Genomic DNA, 21,208 nt, shown 5'->3' on the forward strand with positions numbered 1-21,208 from the left:
CGGGCAAATATGAGGTTGGTTGAGTGGATGGAAACTGTGATCATGAAGACCGTGCTCGTTGTCCTGGAAGAGGTTGGATGATGGTGACTGATGTCAGCTTGGATGTGTGCTGATCCAGACTTTGAATGTCTGTTTTATTGGACTGTTGGTACTGACTGGACTTACTGGTGTGGAGATGAAGCTTCAGTTGCTGGGACTCTGTATTATATGTGTGCATCTGTATGTGTTTTACGTGCTGTGTTTTATATGTGTTATAGATATGTGTGTAACTGTTTAGGTGATTTTCTTGCTGTGTTTTTGTCGAAATGGCTTGTGCTGTGCATTAATGAGCTAGAAGGAATGTAATTTTATTCAGCTGTTCACTTTTTGGTTGTACAGTCTGAATGACAATAAAGGTTTGCTTTGCTTTGCTTCTTCAGAAATTCCTATCAAAAAGAAATAAAAGCTGTGACATGTATCTCTTCCTGAGTGATTTAATCAGGGTTTTGTTCATGCTCTTGAACTTTCCTGTTCTGTTTCTGCTAAGAACAAAAATGTTTATTCATTTTCTGAAGAGGTTCATGAATTTGAACCACAAAATGATGATGAAGCAACATATTTTATTTTGTCTCCTCAGCTTTCTGATTCACATTCTGAGGAAAACATATCTTCTGTCAGTTCATTTGAAGAATTCTTCTGAAGCTATTTCCAGAGTCATTCATTTGTTTCCTTGAAAACATGACTTTGCACGGTCCCTAAAGAAGTATTATGATTTAGGTTAAGGAAAATCCATTTGCAATAACTCAATTCCTCCTGTCCTTTCAGCATTGGAGTATGTTTTTTGTTACTGCCTGTAATTTGCCTGACAACCAGACTACTCCCCCCAAAAAAGCAGTAAGATAGTGTAAGGTTTAGGGTTGCCACCTTTTCAAATGGCCAAAGTGGGACATTTTCGGTACAAACATCAGATTTTACAGGCCGACACATACCCACGGTCAGTACAAAGGATAGAACTTAACTTTTTTGCCTAAATAAAAAATCTTATTCTTGTAGCATTTTAATTGCTTATTCTGTTTCTTATAACAGTTAAGTATTTTAGATACAGAACAACTATTTTATTTATTTATTTTTATTTGATTTATTAATGTTTTATGCAACTATTACATCAAATATAGGAAATAATTTTGTCCTAAAATCTCAGGACATTTGCCATTTTTAAAATTTTTTGTCAGGACACAACTGCCCAAAGAGGGACTGTCCCTCGCAAAGTGGGACAGGTGGTAACCCTAGTAAGGTTCTTTAAGTCTTACAAATTTTTTTACAGTAATCTTAGATCAGAACCAGCAGTTCTTGCGCTAGTATATCCAGCTGCTTCTAAACATTTGGTTAATACCGATCCTGCTTCTGACAAGAATTGGAAGGCTTTTGATAGAGTTGGAGAAAAAGTGTACTCTTCTGTAAAACATATGTTAACATTTGTATTTACTTGTTTTGAGAACACTATTGATATCATGGCATCTGTTTCCTCTTTGGAGGAAAATACTTCTTTGTGTAATTGCTTCTGTGTCTCAAGTGGCTACCTGTTTAAAATGAGTTACATTACTGCTGATGCCACTTCTAGGACTGCTGCCACTGGAACTGTTACAAGAAGTTTTGCTTGGTTGCTACTCAAAACCTTCCAGACTATGTTAATGCTGAAATGTTGAATTTTCCTGTGGGGGGGGGGGGTGGCTTCCTGCATCCTCTTTGCATCCCTAACAAACACTAAGTGGAGCAACTTTCCTTTATTTCTCCCTTTTGCAGGATGCAGATGCACATTTCCAGAAATGACCCCCCCCCCCATTTCTCCTTCTTCCTAGGTTTCTGGAGAAGGCAAAGATGTGTAAGGCCAAAGTAGTAAAGTTTGGTATGACTGAGTCATTCCAGTAGTTCTTTTTTGGCCCCGGCAAGTTTGGTTTCCCTTACTTTGGCCTCTTCTCACAGAAAAGCATCTACATGTGAAACCTAGTAGTAGATTTCTGGCAAACCCATCTGGCAAATATTACCCAAATGAATGCTACTTAGGTCTAATCTATTAGTTTCACCATGTACTGTGATGCCAAGGGACCTTTCATACCTGGAAAGGATCCAGACCTTTTCATGTTTTGGAGTCACATATTTTGATGCTGGCATTTTACTTTTCAGTCTTGGATCATTTGTCAGCAATTTTAATTCTTACCAGGGAGCCAAATCCTTATTAGCATCTTCGAAACTCTGTTTAACCTTTCTTAAAGGCACCTTTCTCCTACATCAACTACTCAAGGATCCAGTACATCTGTCCCCATTAAAACCAGCCACCCCTGCAGACCTAAAATTCATACTTTGGAAAACCCTATTGCTTATATTCAACTCATCCTAAGTCCTAACAAAACTAAACTACTACTATTCACCCAAACCAATCAAAAAACCACTCCACTCTCCTTCTCTATCTCCTCCAATAATGGTACTGTCATTTCTCCCTCTCTCCACACCAAGCTCCTTGGCATCGAAATAGACAACAACCTCCACTTTGACATCCATAATCTCTCAAACTATAAAAAGGTGCACAAAAAATTGGTTCCTTATACAGGAAAAAGACCTTTCTATCTAATCAGGCTAGAGTCACCCTAGCTCAAACCCACCTTCTTTCTTCACTAATGTATGCAGCCCCAATTCTCACTTGTTAGGAAATCTGACCTAGACAAACTTGAGTCCTGTTATAACAAAATTGCCAAGTTTGCCAAAAACTCCCCATTTAGAACCCATCACTGCATACCTCTTAGGCAACTTCAATGGCTTGAACTGCCACAGTTACTACTATATCACCAACTTGTTATATCATACAACAACCTAAAACAACCTGACAAAATTCCCGCTCTAAGGCAGTTACTGGCCAACTACACTCCAAATCATCCACTCCGCTCTGCCAACAAATCACTCCTCACTATTACCTCGGCTAATAACACAGCCGGCAAATCTCTTTTCACACATTATAGCTAAAACTTGGAATAATCTCCCTCCATCTGTAACTTCTGCATCTAATACCACTCAATTCAAAAACTCCCTTAAGGCCCACCTTACAAGTTCTTGGCTCTGTCCATGTATTACATAGTCCAAAAATCTGGTATCTCTACAACTTTCTCCTTCCTCTCTTTGTACATGCCCCAGTAAGTATGGTTCCTCCAAATGTTATCCATGGAAAAACATGTACCTGTTAAAATCTGTCTGTTTCTCACTCCAAACAAAATATACATATTGTCTGTACTGTTTTTTCTTTCTTTTCACTTCTTTCTAGATGCTACTAGTATAAAAAATACTACTTCCTATATTTCCTACACTTTTTGTATAATATGTATATTGCTGTAAATGTGTTGTTTTAATGTAAGTGGAGCTTTTCTCCCTGGGCCTCCACTGTAAATGGACCTCATCCAGTCGGACCATCCCGGTAAACAAAATTTAAAATAAAATAAATAAATAGTTGTTAATGCTTCGTCTAGGAGAATTTGTTCATTACAATTTTTGCCTCAACATCTACTTACCTAGTGTTCTGCAGAAATAGCACAGGATGTTCAAGAAAACAAATCTTCCTTTTATGCCAGAGGCTACAAGGGAGACACATTTGTATGAAACCATTAATCTGCCTGTATTCTTCCCAAAATATTTTTACAGATGGAAGAATCTGTTGCACTGTAATGGATGTTGATGGATAACTTGAATTTTATCTTGACAGAAAGAAAGCAGTTTAAAACGATTCTCTGTTTACAATGTCTTTTTTAAATATGAAGACAGTGTCAGCATTATTTTTATGTAAATATCTTTCAAACTGTATAAAGTTTTGCTATGACAAAAACAACAAAGCTCTGACCATAGAGATTAGGGCCATCTTTGTTAGAGCAATAACCACTTTGCAGTCATTCTTTAAAAACGTATCCTTGGATGAGATTTGTACAGTGTCTGAGTGAGCATCACTGAACACTTTTACAAGTCACTAAAAGCTGGATGTGATCTCTAAGATAAGAGTCTTCTGTTGATACCTCTGTAATGTGGGTGTTTTTCTATAAAGATCTACCCAAAATGTTTAGGCTTTGCCTTGCACAAATTTGAGAAATGTGGAGAAAGAATCCTTTGCAGCATAGTACTGTGGGTAGAAAAGGTGGGCCTTGCTAGCCTGGGAAAGTTTTGTCAGACTGGCTGTCCCAGGTCCTGTCAGCTTGGGTCTAATGGCAAAACAGGATCAAACTGCCATTGCGCAGCTTTGTTCGTATTATTCAGATTTTCAGAACTCACCAGGGTTCAGATAGTTCTATTTGCTTTCATGCTGCCAAGTAGCCCAGTGCCATCCAGTTTAGACTTACTGTCAGATGGGCTGTTAAATAATACATTTCCAAGTATGGAATTGGTAGCTGTCCTTTAAATTGTGAGGCAGCTAGTTCTTATAAATCAATAAATTCACATACGAGTTTGTATTGAAGTCTTAACTCTACTGTTGGACTGGGATAAGCTGTAGCCTGAGTTGCCTGTGTGGCACCATCAAGAGTAAAATCATTTTGACCTGCTACCATTCCTGTGTGTCCATTTATCCAGTAAGCTACTCATACTACTCAACTCTCCAGATTTTCACGGAATGTCCAGATGTTTGCCTCATGTTTTTGGTCTGTTCCTCATAAAATGTGTGTTTTTCTGGATTTTTGTGACAAATTAATGCGGAATGATTTCATTCAATGACATGCATTTGCGTTTCAGGCAAATCCTTCAGAAAATGCATGGCAACACAATAACTTTTAATCTAGAAACTTTCTAATTTTATAAGAGCAATTTTTAAAATTTGTCCCCCCCCATTATTTTTGGCTTTGTACTGATTTTTTGTGCTAAAATGTTGAGAGGTATGTAGCCACTACATTTGTCCACTACCATACTGAAGGTTGAAATTAATACTTTCTTCATGCATTTATCTAAGTGAACTCCCCTCTCCCCTTACATTTTATATGCACTGTATCTCCATTAATTTAAAGAGACTGTCTTGCCTGCTATTTTCCACAGTACTTGACTGAAGGTTGAAATTTTAATACTTTCTTTAGGCATTTACCTGTTTGAACCCTCATATAGATTTCTATCACTGTTCTTCCAATTAATTTGAAAATGCTGTCTTGCCTGCTGCTTTGGGATATAGTTGATTGTAAGAATACTAGTTTTATTCTCATTTACTTTATATGTTGAGATTCTTCGCAAGTCCCTTTATGTAGCATATAAAGGCCTCTGCTTCCTATTTAGTATGTTTGTTTGCGCTAGATTAATAAATTACAAAACAGTCTATCTTTTGGTATTCATCTAGTGTCTCGGCACCCCGCCTCATTTGAATTCCTCAGGGTCTGAACCAGTGGCTCTAGATAGAAGGCTAAAAAAAGTAGAGAGAGAGTAGGCACCCCTGCCTGGCATCACTTGAACTGTCTGAAAATGCCACGCTGAATCCTTGTGCTCTTGCTACATTAAGCAGTTATTTAGCAAAGCCATGAGCTACTCTGGATATTCAGACTTGACCAGTGTCTCAGTCAAAACTGCTAATCTTCCCCTGATCACTTGTCTGCATCAGTGTTTCAAGCTAGCAATGACAAATCTTCCCTAAGTTTTCCTTACAACTGCAAGTATTTTCTTGTTATTATTCTTAAGTATGCATATTGGGCCAGGTGTACTGATGCCACCAGAAATGGCACCAGCTATGCTGCTAGTTTTGTGAGAATTTTGTAGGTATGATTTTAAACAAATTGGATTAATGAATGACATGAGTGCGATGTCCCTCGCCTTTTTCAGGGATGACCACTACAAAACCATGTATCTGATGTCAATTTTCATTCAATCCTCAACTCATGGCAACCAAGAACTCTTGAGCTGCTTCCTTACCCACTTTGCACCAACCCCAATTACATCAGATCTTGTTTGCCGCTTTCAGCAAAGACTTGGTAGTCGTACACTCTTGAACGTTTGTTTTATGATAAATGTAAATTTCTATTTTCTTTCTTAAAAAAATCTAAATTTCTATTTCTTTAAAAAAAAAAAATTTAAATCTTTAGCATTTAGTTTTTCCCTTACCTGTCGTTTTATTTCTATTACTGTTTTTTAAACATTTAAGCCACGGTGGTACAGCGGTAGCGTTGTTGCCTCACAGCAAGGGGTTCTCCTGTTCGATTTTCGAGCTGGAGCGCCTTCTGTGTGGAGTCCACATGTCCTTCCCACGGTCGAGTGGCATTCAAAAGACATGCGTGAATGAGCGTGCCTTCGTTGAAGGTTTGGCATCGGGCTGGCACCTCGGCACCGTAAAATTCTACTGCCAATCATTAGCGGACTGGAGTTCTGCTGTGGCGACCCCTAACTGGGAAAAGCCAAAAGAAAAACAAACTGTTTTTTAAATATTTCTTGAATACTATTATTGACATTTTTTTCCTGCTAACCTACAGTAATTGTAGATGTTCTTTGTGTTTCACTGTTGCAGTCATCACCTATGGGTTATCCCTGCTGTGGTAGCCCTCGGCTGGCCCAAATACCAGAGTTGATGTTTTTCTGCATCGGCTGCGGTTGCTGGTGACTGACATCAGTTCGTCAGTGCTATAAAGCAAGGCAGCTGACGCCATTACATCAGTCTTTCTTGCCTTGGAGCCCGTAGCCCGTAGCAGAAGCAGTTCGCAAGTGTGCTGGTTGGTCGCTACCAGAGCTCGAATTACAGCTGAATACATCTAAAGCCAAGTACCCCATTGAGGATCCTTTTTTCTTGCACTAACTGATGTCCAGAAAACTTAATAATTGTCTCGCCTGTGGAACACAGATCCCACACCAAGACTACCATTCATACTGCATCACTTCTTTAGGCCCAGACCACGACATCCCCCGTTGCCGGTTCTGTGCCCTATTTAATGCAAGAACCATTTGTCATAGAGCTCGTATTGTAGACAAGTATTTTCGTCTTCCGTCTTCACATTCCGAAATGGCATCTTTCAGCCAACAATCCGTAGATGTTCTGAAAAAACGTAGAGATAAAGGTAGAGACAATGCCACACAAGGCTAAGTCTTCTGATGATGCTACCACTAAACAGGTAATCAGTTCTCTGGAATTCAGTGAGGCACTTTCACAGCCCCGGATGCCCGATGTGATATCTATGCAGGCCTCTACAGAGACCCTTTCAGAGTCCAGTATGCCGCAGAAATCTTCTTCATCTTCCGAGCATTTGGTTGCCTCTGCCTCTGTTGGGTCTGGAGCCGCGACGCAGGCACTGGCTTCCAAGGAGGCCTTTTGCACTACCGATTCTAGACAAAAAACTATGTCTTCTCATCCGACTACCGTTTCTCTCATGCCGATTGATACTCTTAGTCCTAGAAGCCAGGACACGCCTAGAAAATCTACCTCTAGTCACCATGTTACTCCTGCTCCACCACCCCAAGCCCAAATGCTTAAGATGGAGGAGGATCTTATCTCCCTTATTAGGGGTAGTCAGGCCACAACTTCTAAAAGGAAAAGGGAGTCTACCTTCTCCTGAAATGACAGAGCAGGATTCTGAGGAATCTGATTATTCAGATTTTGAAGAGGAACAGCAACCTCTTACTGCTTATAAGGATTCAGATGCAGTGGAATCCACTCCTTCTGCCTCTCCACCAGAAGACCTTTCCTTTGGGAAAACCCTTCACACCCTCAGGGAACATTTCCACTGGGAATCTCAGGACTTCCCTCAGTCTAAGAAATGACTAAGAGAGTTTCTAGACCTGCCCCACCACAGACTCCTGGCCATCCCCTCTGTCTTAGAAGTGGTGGATGATGTTTTCCATGAATCCAGCTTAACCCCTGATGCCCTCCCACCTGCGCCCAGTAAACCTGACAGGTATTACAGAGTACCGGATTCTGACAAATACATGTACAGAAATCCTGCTGCAGACCCAGAGGTCATTATACAGAGACCTAAAGTAGCCAAGGCTAGCTCTGCAAAGAATCCTATTCCTTCTGACAAGGATTCCAGATCTCTGGACAGATGGGGGAAAAAGTATACACCTCTGCAACCTTAGCTATCCGAGCACTCTAGTATCAGTTCCATGTGTTAAAATATCAACAACACTGTTGGAACTGTTAAAGCAAAAGATTTCTACCTTTTCTGACTATGCCAGTTCAAAAGAGTTAGCAGATTTACTGCAGTCTACTTGTCAAGTAGCCAGACACTTTTTGCACTGTGGATATGATGCCCTAGAAGCCTCAAGCAGGGCAACAGTGTCAGGATCTGTCATTAGGAGACATGCATGGTTGAAGGAACAATATCTCCCTGATCATATCAAGTCTAAATTAATTGATGCACCCTTGGAAAAGGAAAGCATGTTTGGAGTAAACGCAGAAGAGGTGCTTAAAAAGAAGGAAGACAAAGCAAAATCTAGTGCAACAGTAAAAGACTTCTTTCAAGTTCGACCTCCTAGGTTCAGCAGGAATTTTTCCTCTAAGCACTGGTTCTTTCTTGCACCTAGCAGACAGGGGCAAGGTAAGCTCCACAGGGACAGACCCCCCGGGCCCCTATCGCAGGGACAGCAGAGAACTAAACAGTGGACCACTTCTGCCCCAAAGGCAGGGAGTTCTAAGCCATCCTTCTCTGGCAAAAACTCTCAATGATTCTCTCTCCCCCTCTGCCCTCCTTTCACTCACCAAATTCTAGGAGGAAGACTCTCCCTCTGCACAGAAAATTGGATTTTTATAACAAAGGACCAATGGGTCTTAAAGATAATTTTTCAGGGATACAAAAAGTTCTCTTTCAATTAACTCCCAATTCTAAGAGGGTACCCAGACTTTCCTCCAAATCAGTGGGCAGAGGCATTGAAACAAGTCCAAACTCTCATATCCCAGGGGGCAGTAGAACCTGTTCCTGCAGATCAAACAGGCAAAGGCTTTTATTCCAGACTATTCCTTGTTCCCAGAAAAGAGGGCACTTGGTGCCCCATCGTAGATGTATCCATTCTCAACACCTCCCTGGTGGTCCCCAAATTCAAAGTGCTAACTTTGCAGCAGCTGCTGCCTATGCTGACAAAAAATGCCTGGTTAGTGACCCTAGACCTAAAAGATGCCTACCTCCACATCCCCATAAGGAAATTCCTGCTCTTCAGAGCAGGCTCACAACACTTTCAGATCTCTGCATTACCCTTTGGCTTATCTACTGCTCCCCGTGTATTCACCAAATGCTTAGCCCCAGCCATATGATTTTGCAGACTGAGAAATATTCAGATTTACCCTTATCTGGACGACAGCCTCATTCAGGCAGAGTGCAAAGAAAAGCTGCTCCAGGACTTTCTGTTTGTCAAAACCCTCCTAACTTCCTTAGAGTTCACCATCAATGAGAAGAAATCAAAGCAAATACCCTCCAGGAGGATAATTTTCTTGGGAGTACTGCTGGACACAGCATCCCAAATGGCATTCCTATCTCCAGAAAAGCAGAGCTTCCTGCCTCTGTACTTTACCCAGCTGGCTTCCAGAAGTCACCTCACGGCGAGGAAGTTCCTGCAACCCTTTGGGTACATGGCATCTCGCATCCTAATTCCTCTGGCCAGGCTTCACATGAGAAAACTTCACTGGTATCTAAAGAACCTTTGGTGTCAGCACTCTCAGCCTCTAGAGACCTCTCTCCCTCTGATCCCCTGTATAAGGGCCGAGTCCCTCTGTTTGTCAGGAGCCTGTGCCAAGAACAAGGGTCTTCCCTTCATTCTCCGCCCTACCGGGCAGACCATCACCACCGATGCCTCAGACATTGCTTAGGGTGCTCACCTAGCAGGAAGGTGCACCCAAGGCCTTTGGGATGCCCAGCACCTTCCTTTACACATCAACCAGAAGGAAATGATGGCAGTACAGAAAGCTCTGACATTCTTCAAACCCCATCTCAGGCCAGGGGTTCTCCTTATCAAAACAGACAACACAACAGTAATGTGGTACATCAGCAAACAGGGAGGGACCCAATCTTACCCTCTGTGCAGTCTAGCCATGAACCTCTGGCTGACAGACTCCTCCATGAATTACACCTAATAGCCCAATACCTACCAGGGATCAACAACACCCTGGAAGACCACTTAAGCAGAAACTTATTGGACCCCCACGAATGGCAGCTCCACAGAAAAATATTTTTGCAAATCACTCAGGAGTGGGGAACTCCTGGAGGTGGATCTCTTTGCTTCGCACCACAACCACCAGTTATAATAAAAAAATTCTGTACCAGGGAGTATCACCACCTAGCGTGGAAGGTGAATACCTTGACCTTCCCCTAGAACTCCCTCTTTATGTACGCATTCCCTCATCTGCCTCTTATTCCCAAGGTACTGATCAAGATAATGGAGGAGAGACCAAGGGCCATCCTCATTGTTTGAGATTGGCCCAATCAGCATTAGTATCCCTTACTGTGCACCCTAGCATTACAGCCTCCCAGGCAGCTTCCTCTGATCTCAGACCTCTTGACTCGGGTTGGGGGGGATGCTGCACCCAGACTTGCAGACTCTCAAACTGTCAGTATGTCTAATACTCTAAAAGCAAACAAGGGGCCCCTGTTAAGCAAACATGTCCTAGACATTATCAGAGAGGCCAGAAGGCTCAGCACCAGAAAATCTTATGCAGGGAAATGGAAAAGATTCTGCTCCTGGAACCATTCCAGAGGGGGCAGTTCCTCACAACCTTCCATCCCTCTTATCCTGGACTATCTAGCAGAGTTACTCAATAGTGGCCTGTCCTTCTTGTCTATTAAAATCCACGCCTCAGCCATTTCACCTCATTTTGATGCAGACCAGCCCCTGTTCTCACATCCTTTGATTAAACAGTTCCTCAGCGGGGCTTGTAATAACAGTCCTCCCAGAAGGCCACCCACGCCAGCCTGGGACCTGAATTATGTTTTGGAAAAACTAACCTTACCCCACCCTTTGAACCTGCTGCTTTAGCAGAACTGAAATACCTCTCCTGGAAGACTGCTTTGTTACCAGCTATCACCTCAGCCAGAAGGGTTTCAGAACTTCAGGCACTGATGACCATTGAGCCCTTCATCATTTTCCATTCAGACAGGGTCTCCCTGAGGACTTACCCCTCCTTTATGCCCAAGGTGGTATCTAATGTGACTCTCAACCAGGCCATGTATCTACCCACCATCTTTCCTGACCCTCAAAACAATGGGAAAGTTCTGCACTCACTAGACGTGCACATACAGCTCAGATACTACCTGGACCATACTAAACCCTTCAGGAAAACAGACTAACTTTGCCTCAGGGGCAGAGGGGAAGCCCATTTCCAAGCAAACCATTTCCAAATGGATTTCACACTGTATCCATTTCTGTTACAGATTACATGGGAAACCACCATCTATGTCTATTCATACTTTCTCACTAGGGCAACCTCCACTTCCACAGCATTCCTGAGAGGAGTTCCCACCAGGGACATCTTGGAAGATGCCACCTGGACCTCTGTCCCTACCTTTACAAAGCATTACCACCTACCTCTTTTCTCTAAGGCTAGGGCAGGGTTTGCCTCTGAAGTTCTGCAGGGCATGCTTACTCATGCCTAGGTCTCTGACTAATCCTTCCAGCCCTTTCCTCAGCTTTGGGAATCCTCCCACAGGTGATGACTGCAGCAGTAAAACACGAAGAACGTAGTACAATTGTGTACACTTACCATAAATGTAGATGTTAGAGTGTATTCACTGTTGCAGTCCTGGTTTCCCTTCTTCCTTCCCCCCTATACCCTCTTTCCTTAGGGAGGCATAAGCTTCTTATGGTGGCTTTTAGCCACCAGGACCACATTACCATATTTCCTTGGGCTTCTGACTGGTTAGGGCAAGAAAAACTGATGTAATGGTATCTGCTTCCTTGCTTTATAGCACTGACAACCTGACATCAGTCACAAACGACCGCAGTCAATGGAGAAAAACATTGACTCTGGTTTTCGGGCCAGCCGAGGGCTACCACAGCAGGGGTAACCCACAGGTGATGACTGCAACAATGAATACACTCAAGCATCTACATTTATGGCAAGTGTACACAACTGTATTTTCTTTCTATTGTTGGTAGCTTCTCTTTCTTCCTCTCTGTATCTATATATATATAAAAAAAAAAAAGGTTAGTTAAAAGTTTAAGTTAAATCTTTAATATTTTTTGAATATAGTGGTGAAAGGGCCTGCAGGCTTTAAAAAGTGTTCAGAATGCTGACATAAGATTCCATTATCGGATGCACACACCTTGTGTGTGTACTGTTTTTAGGGCTTCTTCATTTACAGGAGGTCTGTTCAATATGTCATGCATTCAATCCCAGGGCTGTGGTTGAACACCATAGTAAATTAATCTTAAAAGGACTCTTACCCTCTTCCTTTGGAGAAGCAATATCAGGACACAAGTCTCTCAAGTTAAAATCTGAGACTCAAACAAATTCTCCGAATGCTTCCTTCTCATTTCAGCCTTGGAGTCTTCACAAAAAAAGTTTGCGAGATCCGACTTCAACTTTGGATCTGAAAACACTAAAGTTGTCTGATTCGTACGATGCTCTTGGATCCCATGAAATAAAAGTTGTTGGAGCCGACTTTATCTGATCTGAGACTATCTTCTTTGGACCCGGCTGTTCCAAGTCCACCTAAATTTATTGTACTACCAAGGACTAAATATGCACCCTCAATGGATCTGGTCCTGTCTAGGGTCCCTCCCCCTTTCTGGAAAGACTTTGGTTTCCTTCAGTCTTGTCTGCTCATTTTTCCAGAAGCTTTACAGAAGAAGATGTGGAAAGAGTGGTGGGGAAAATCCTCTCAGTGCAGGGTCAGATGGGTGTTCCCTTAGCTCCTCCCATCTAGGTCAGGAGATCCGTTCCACTATTAAACCCCTGCTACAAGTTCCTCCTCTGACTCCTTCAGTGGTCCGAGTCTTTGGATCCTAGCTGCCCAGATCCATTTGGCTCAGATCCAAGAATTGCTGTATACTTGGATCCTAAGTTTACTCAGAGTGTCCCAGTCCCATCAGATCCAGAGAGCTGTCCAAGCCAAAGCTTCCCTGTTGGGTCCGAGGTGTTTCAGTTGACTATGAGGCTTTCAAAGCTGTCTCTGCACCTCAAGGCCATGGTGACCTTGGATGCTTCCCAGCTTGGGGGGGGGGGGGCATTTTCTGAGGAAAATAGTCTAAGGCACTTAGTTTCCCCAAAGAGTAACTTGCACATTAGTGTCCAAAAGATAAGAGCAGTGCTTTTAGTGTTGCAGACCTTCCAGAATCCTCACCCTTTTGGGACGTTTGGTACATCAACAAGCAAGGAGAGACCAGATCCTACCCCTTGTGTCTAGAAGCTCTGAGTGTGACATTGGGCGATCTCATCCAACCGCTTCATCATAGCAACACATTACATGGAAATCCAGTGTGATAGCAGCCACCTCATGAATAGTCCCTCAACAAGAACGTCATAGAAATAATGTTACGTCAGTGGGGCCAGCCTTTCTGTGATCTTTTTGCCTCCTCTCTAAACAACAATTGCAGCAGCTACTTTGCCGTAATCCCTCCGCAGGGGGAATCACCGAGGGATGCTCTACTTCATGATTGCCCCCCTGCCCCCGTCTGCTGTATGCTCTTCCACCCATACCGCTAATTCCGAAATTCCTTCAGAAAGCTGCCATGTTGAATGGCAAAGTCATCCTCCTTGCACCTTACTGGCCTCAACAAATGTTGTTCCCCTTACTTTGGTATCACTTGCTTCACCAATCTTGGATTCAGGATCCAACTGCAGACCTCCTGCCTACCAGGCAGGCATGATTCATCCAAACGTAACCAACTTCAGGCTGACTGCCTGGCTTCTCCAGTTCCATTAATAGCTAGACAACCTGTGCTATCTTCACCTGTTCATCAGATACTTTTATCTTCCCATAAGCCTTCTACCAGAAAGCTTTTTTACAGTAAATGGAAAAGGTTTGTTCACTGGGCTCATCTAAATAATAGTGAACCATTTTCATCCCCCGTACATAGCATTCTTGAATTTTTGTCCCATCTTTTTAAAGAAGGAGCTAGTTCGTCAGCCATTAAAGTTCAGTTAGCAGCCGTATCAAATTTGCACATTGGTTTTGATGGTTCCCCTGTCCTCTCTCATAAATTAAGCAAAGTCTTCTTGAAAGGCACTCTTCTTCTAAGACATCCTTTTAGATGTCCTGCTTCTCCATGGGACCTGAATCTAGCACTGCAGGCTCTTAGTAAATCTCCCTTTGAACCAGCAGCTACATGTGACCTTAAATATCTTTCCTGGAAGACTGTCTTTTTGGTAGCTGTTACCTCTGCCAGACTAATTTGAAATTCAGTCTTGCCCTCTAAATCATAATGCTTGATTTTTCACAAGGATAGAGTTGCACTATGGACTAATGCTTCCTTTCTTCCTAAGGTGGTGTCAGAATCTAATATCAATCAAACCACTGATTTGCAAGTATACTTTCCTAAATTTGCTAACCAGGATGAATATATATTACATTTATTGGATGTCCACAAACAGTCACGTTTCTACCTACATTGAACAAAAGGCATCAGAAAATCTGAGCAATTGTTTGCTTCATTCGCAGAGGTAAAATTAGAAAAACTAGTTGCCAAAAATCACTGTCTTGGTGGTTAATCAAATGTCTTTCAATTGTTTATAACAAATTGGACATTACTCTACCAAAACTGTTACGAGCCCATTCAGCTAGATCCGTGGCTACTTCCTCAGTGTTTCACTCCAGAATGTCCATGGATGATATATGTGCAGCAGCATCCAGGGCTACTTCCCATACCTTTGTTATGTATTACAAATTGAATCTGGTCTCCAGAGGTAGAGGATCATGTGGCTCAGTGGTGCTCAGGAATATCCTTCCTCGAGTACACCCTGAATTTTAGGTAGCTGGGGACTATGTCCCAATAATTGAGGATAGAAAGAAAATTGACAACATTGGATAAAGAAGTTATGTTCTCACCATGACTTTCCATCTGTGTTGTCCATTTTTATTCTTCCTCAACTCCCCTACCACCAACCCCTGTCCTTGAAAACTTCTGGAAGAATGAATGCTCACAGGACATTTCTGTCATTTATATTAAGCTTCAGATATAGCCTTCTCCATTTCTGAATATGAGTATGCCTTTTTACTAAAGTCTGCAAACAAGATCTGAGGTAGTTGGGGTTGGTGCATTGTGGGGTAAGGAAGAAGCTCAAGACTTCTTGGCTGCCATGAATTTTAGCAACTGCCAAGTCAGATACAAGGGATCTGATCCGAACCCATCAGTTGAGGAAGAATGGAAATGGATAACACAGATGGAACATTATGTTGAGTACATAACTTCTTTTTGTGTTTCAATCCTAAATACAGATTAGAATAATACTGTGCAAAGTAATTCATTTATTATAGCCTCTGAGTTTATAATTAAGTGCAGCTAGATGTCTGGCTTAAACTGTTCAGATTTGTCTGCATAAGCCTTACTTAGACAAACCTCTAATGGCTGTGGGTGACATTCTGTAACATGCCCTGCATCACCCTTGACACTCGTATTTATTAAAGAATGTATTTGAACATTGTCATTTCAGATTAAGGACACCGGTTAATATCTGGCTTGAGTGAGAACATAATAGTAAACAAGTGTGATTGCCTAACAGAACATGTACATACAGGATGAGCTGAATTGACTGTTGTATATGGAAGTACTTCATGATTACATTTGCACAAACCATCAATGTTAAATTTTATTTATTGTCCTTGCTTATAAATCTGAAGAACTAAACAGAATTGTATTGTGATGTTACTCTCGGATCCATTTTTAAAAACTTGCCTAATTACGTTATGTGCATAATTTTCATGTAGTGATTGGAGCGCCATGATTACACTCCTGAACTGGAAAAAAGATTAACCTATTACGTATATTTATAGTGCTAGACCTGACCATAATAGCACTTTCAAGGGTGTGTAACAAATGTTACACATCCCCTATGGGCTGTTACAGTCTGATATAAGGGAATGGGTGATCTGATATTGTCAGTCTTCACGTAGTCCTTGACAATGAACCTCGGAACAGACTCTGCTGTTGTTCTAACTCACACCTTCCAAAATGCGGATTTCCCTTAGGAACGATTGCAGTCCAAACAGACAACATGACAGTAGTCTGGAGCATCAACAAACAAGGGGGAACCAGGTTCTATCCCCTTTGTCGAGAGGTTCTCAGAGTTTGGCAATGGGCAATTTCATCAGACAGCTTTCTCATTGCAACGCACATTCCGGGGAGCTCCAATGTGTTTGTGGACAGATTGAGCAGATGTATTCTAATGCCTCTTGATTGGTCTCTGTCTGTCTGTGGCAGAAAAGATATTTCACCAATGGGGCCAGCCTTGCTGCGACCTGTTTGCATCCCCTCTGAACAACAAATGTTGCAGCTACTTCGCCCTGATCCCCTCTCCGGGGGAGTCACAGAGAGATGCTGTTCTGCACGATTGCCCCCCTCTGTCTACTCTATGCATTTTCTCTGATTCCCTTATATCCCACTTCCTAAAGCCATCGGGTCGAAGAACAGGATTATCCTCATTGCCCCATTCTGGCCTCAACAGATCTGTTTTCCCTTTCTTGAACTGATCCATATTTGACTCCAATAAAGTACTAGAGTTCTTGACATCGCCTTTTGAAGCAGGAGCCTCAGCTTTGACCTTTCAGGTGTATTTAGCTGCAATCTCCAATTTTCATTCGGATCTGAATGGCACATCCCTAATGTCCCATAAGCTCGGCAAAGCCTTTCTGAAAGGATCCATGATGGTCAGACCTCCATATAAGGAACTATCTACACCTTGAGACTTGAATTTAGTTCTCCACTCCCTAGTTTATTCCCCCTTTGAACCTTTGGACAAATGTAATCTAAAGTTCTTTACATGGAAAACCTTATTTCTGGTAGCCATGATCTCCACTAGAAGAATATCAGAATTTCAAGCTTTATCCTGTAAAACCTCTTTATCTAATTTTTCATAAAAACAGGGTTTCAGTGAGAACTAACCAGTTCTTTCTGCCTAAGATAGTATCTGAAACCAATCTATTCAACTCCCAGTCTTCCTTCCCAATGTTTCTAACAAAGGTGAATACTACTTTCATTTATTGAATGTACATAGACAGCATCATTTTTACCTGCACAGGACAAAAGAATTCAGAAAATCAGATCAATTGTTTCTTTTTCTTCAGTGGCAAGAAGTAAACAATTTTCCAGAGTTACTCTAGCTAAGTGGCTAAAGGACTGTATTACCTTCATTTATGACAATAAGAATTTACCGCTACAAAGGCCTGTGAAGGTGCATTCCACCAGTGCAGTAGCCACATCTGCATTGTTTCATTCGAAGGTTTCCTTAGATGATATTTGCGAAATGACTACATGGGCTTCTCCACATACCTTTATTTATTTATTATTTTTATTTTATTATTTATTTATTTTACATTTGTTAACCGGGCTAGTCTGGCTGGATACATGTCCATTTTCAGCAGAGGCCCGAGGAGAAAAGCTCCACTATCAGACTAATACACTACAGTTTATGAAGTCACTAATAATACTAACTATACAAATAAAACTAATATAGTATAATACGGCAAAATACAAATGCAAATACATTTTTCATGTACAAATCTGACTAGATGACAATCAAAATTCAGTCGGGGGCTGAGGAGAAAAGCTTCAGTATCAAAAAACAATTTAAAGTTAAAAAATATCACTAGTAGCTAGTCATGACAACAAATAGGTATTGGCTGAAAGCATAAAAGCGGTTAATATATAGTGTTAAACATGCAGCTTAGTAGTGTAACAGATATTAAAAGGTTAGAGATAGGGAAAAGGCAGAAATGACGTAAAGAGAAAGGAAAAATAAAGTACAGTTTCTGTTAGGTACAGGAATTATGGACTTAGTGAGGCTAAGGAGCAGCCAGTAGGAAAAGGAGAGGGGGAAAACAAAGATAGTGAGAAATGTAAAAGGTAGCAGGATTATAGGAGGTCAGCTAAAAGAAGCAAGAGACAGAAAAACAGAGTGGTCAGAGGGGGAGTCAAACAGAACTATGAACAGAAGAGTGAAGGTATAAAAAAGGGACTGTGGAAGTCAGTTTAAGTTAGAACAGAAGAGCAAAAGTACACAGGAGCAGACTGGAGAGAGTAATAAATTTGCTGAGGTCAGTCAGGATTGGAGCAGGGGCATAGCCAGTGAGTTATTAGGTGAGTTTTCATCTGTTTTTTGAAAAGATGACATGAGCCTAGGGAGGTCACTTCTGTGGGGAGTTTATTCCAGTAAGAACCGACAGTGTTTGCAAATAAGGAATCACCTGATTTATTATGAGATTTCAAAGTAGTAACTAGTAGCTTGTTGGCTGATCTAAGTGTAGTGAGATTTTTATAAGGAGTGATGAGTTTATTTAGTATGGGTGTGTTGGAGGGTAATGTAGAATTTTAAAAGTGATGATTAGTTGCTGTAGTAGTATTAGGTTTGGAAGTTCAAGCCAGTTTAGTTTCTTTAAATTAAGACAGTGATGAGTTTGGAATAGAGAGCCAGTGGCAAATCTGGCTATACTGTGGTAGGCGGTATTCAGTTTTTGAAGATTAGCTTTAGATATATTGATAAAGGAAGGAGAGGCATACAATAATGTAGAAATGAGGTGAGTTTGGGCGAGAGCCACTCGGGAAGTAGCAGTAAGGAAGGGCTTAAGTCTGTAAAGGGCACCCATCTTTTTATTGACTGACTTGATAGTTAAGTCAATGTGATAGTCAAAATTTAGCTGATTGTCTATGGTTACGCCTAGCAGCTTAGTGGAAAAGTCAGGTTGGATTATTACAAATTGGATCTGGTCTCTAGGGGATGGACATCCTTCGGCTCGATGGTCCTCAGGAATAGTCTTCCATGAGACCTCCCAAAATTCAGGTAGCTGGGGATTCTGTCCTAATCTCAGGCTGTGAAAATTGACAACATCAGAAAAGAAGTTATATCTTACCATAACATTCTGTCTGTGTTGTCGATCTTCACATATCCTTGACATACCCGCCCTCCTTCCCCTATCCTCAGGTTTTATGGTGGATCGGATCCCTCTGTGACATGGGTCCTCATTACCAGATTCACATTAAGTCTTTATCTCTCTCTCTTGCTCTGTCTGTCACTGTTTCATGCAAACTCGATCTGAGGTTATTTTTTTTTTTAATTTTATTTAACATTTGTTGACCGGGAAAGTCCGACTAGGTTCCACAGATCCTGTTTTCAGCGGAGGCCCGGGGAGAAATGCTCCAGACGCATGTCTTTAGAATGTGGGAGGAAACCAGAGTACCCGGAGGAAACCCAAGCGAACGCAGGGAGAACATGCAAACTCCACACAGAAGGCACCCCGGCCGAGAATTGAACCAGAGAACCTCTTGCTGTGAGGCGACAGCATTAACCGCTGCACCACTGCGCCGCCCAAGGTGAGGAGCATCATGGGTAGAGCTGAGCTCGAGAGTTTTTGGAAGGAGTGAGCTGGAATAACTGCTGAGACTGTTCCAAGGTTCGGAACCGAACCCACTGTCAAGGATGTATGAAGATCGACAACACAGATGGAATGTTAGATGGTAAGACATAACTTCTTTTTTCTTTTGTCCCCAAGTATCTTTCCTTCTATGTCCACTGAAATGTAGATGTTGATCTATAAGTAATCTACTTAAATAAGGGCTGTGTTTAAAACTGCCCCTGACTTTTTCTGTACTTGCTGTCTACTTGAAAGCATTTTCCAAGTGCTTTAATGGCTTTCAAAAGCCAGTAAAACACATTACATTCTTTTTTCTTTTGCAACTGATAGTACATGGAGTAAGTAAGACTCCATGCAGTACAGAGAGAAATGATTGGGTGTCACAGATCATAACCCGTTATTGTGTTCTTGACAGTGATGCCAGGATTCACCTCAAAAGATTTGCTCTCAAGGTGAATGTCTTGGCATCCACATCAGTAACGCATAACAATGTGTTTATGATTCGAGATCCACTCACCCTCTGTATGTAGTATAAGAAGGGCCATCTTTGGTAGCAACAGGACTATAAGCTATGCAGTAAGACTTGTTAGTGGATGAAGTTGTATGCAGTTCAAGTTTGCTTATCCACTCTACAGGTATTGGAGGAAAGTGACCTAACACTCCAAATACAGTAGTACAAGCAATATGCTCTGCCAGCAGCATAAAGGAAATACAGCCTAAAAAAGAAAATATGCATTTCATTTGATTCGTTCAGTACGCTGGTGTAACGTTAGGTAACTGCTTGCTTTAAGTTGAGACACGGGTCATACTTGCATGAATGCATGGTTTAATCCTGCAAGCATTTCATCTAGCTTGTTAAAGTGGCAAGGTGTTTGGCACAGAAGCAGAGCAGTAGTCTGTTCTGAATAGCAGCCTAGGTGCCAGAGACCTGTCTGTCAGTGTTTGCGCAGCCATAGACCTCCTCACCTTTCCTGGGTGGAGGGCGAAGAACTCCCACTATATATTCAGTGACCTCTGAGGTACCTTGTTGGAGAGTAAGAGCTTGTTAGAGATAGCAGGTCGGTCTGATTATTTTAGGTTCAGCACACAGAATTGGACTTATCTGAAATGCATGTATGAGTGCTTTACAGTCCTAGAATGTGTCTGCCCAGGTGGAACTTGAAAAGCCTAGCAAAGTAGAATTGTCATCCTGAATGCAGGATACTTGTTACCTCTGTCATCCAACTGCTCCTCCAGCTCTTAACCACTGAATGAGTAAGGAGAAAAGTGGGTGAGTAGCACCAGCCATTTAGACTGGAACATGCAGAGAATCAGAGTCGCATTTAAAAAAAAAAAGTGATATAAAGTTGGAGTGAAAATGTTTCTATCAAGTAAAGTGCGTGGACTGCCTAGCATAATGTGATCAGGGTGGAATTTTTAATTTGAGTGTACGTATGGATCCTCTGACATAACTAATTGCTGATATTTACCTTATTTTTGTTCTGGTTTTAGCAGTGTACCATGGTTATGAAAGCATCAATAGAAGAAGATGACTCTGGATGGGACCTCAACATCCCTGAGAAGATGGAGAAAAATAATGCTAACTGGGTGGATATTACACGTGAATTCAAAGATGCTTGTAATGGTTTGTATTTCTTTATTTAGTGCTTTAAAAATAAAACCTATTTTACTTTTTATTTTTTTTTTTTTTACTTTTAAAAACAAAATTGAAGCGCTGCTGCACAATCTTGCATGTGAGAGATGAGAAGCAG

The 21,208-nt window shown here is 41.6% G+C and overlaps 1 protein-coding gene across 1 annotated transcript in view; it reads left to right on the forward strand.

The window, feature by feature from the left end:
• Nucleotides 1-21,208, forward strand: part of NAA35 (N-alpha-acetyltransferase 35, NatC auxiliary subunit) — a gene marked incomplete in the record, with an annotated part of 1,521,359 nt that overhangs the window by 134,252 nt on the left and 1,365,899 nt on the right. The window contains 1 exon segment of the mRNA XM_044060897.1: nucleotides 20,949-21,081. Coding sequence (XP_043916832.1) covers nucleotides 20,958-21,081 — 124 coding nt within the window.

The sequence above is a fragment of the Protopterus annectens genome, chromosome 2.part0, assembly GCF_019279795.1.
Source record: "Protopterus annectens isolate FY-2018-M chromosome 2.part0, PAN1.0, whole genome shotgun sequence".
NCBI classification, from domain to species: Eukaryota; Metazoa; Chordata; order Ceratodontiformes; family Protopteridae; genus Protopterus; species Protopterus annectens.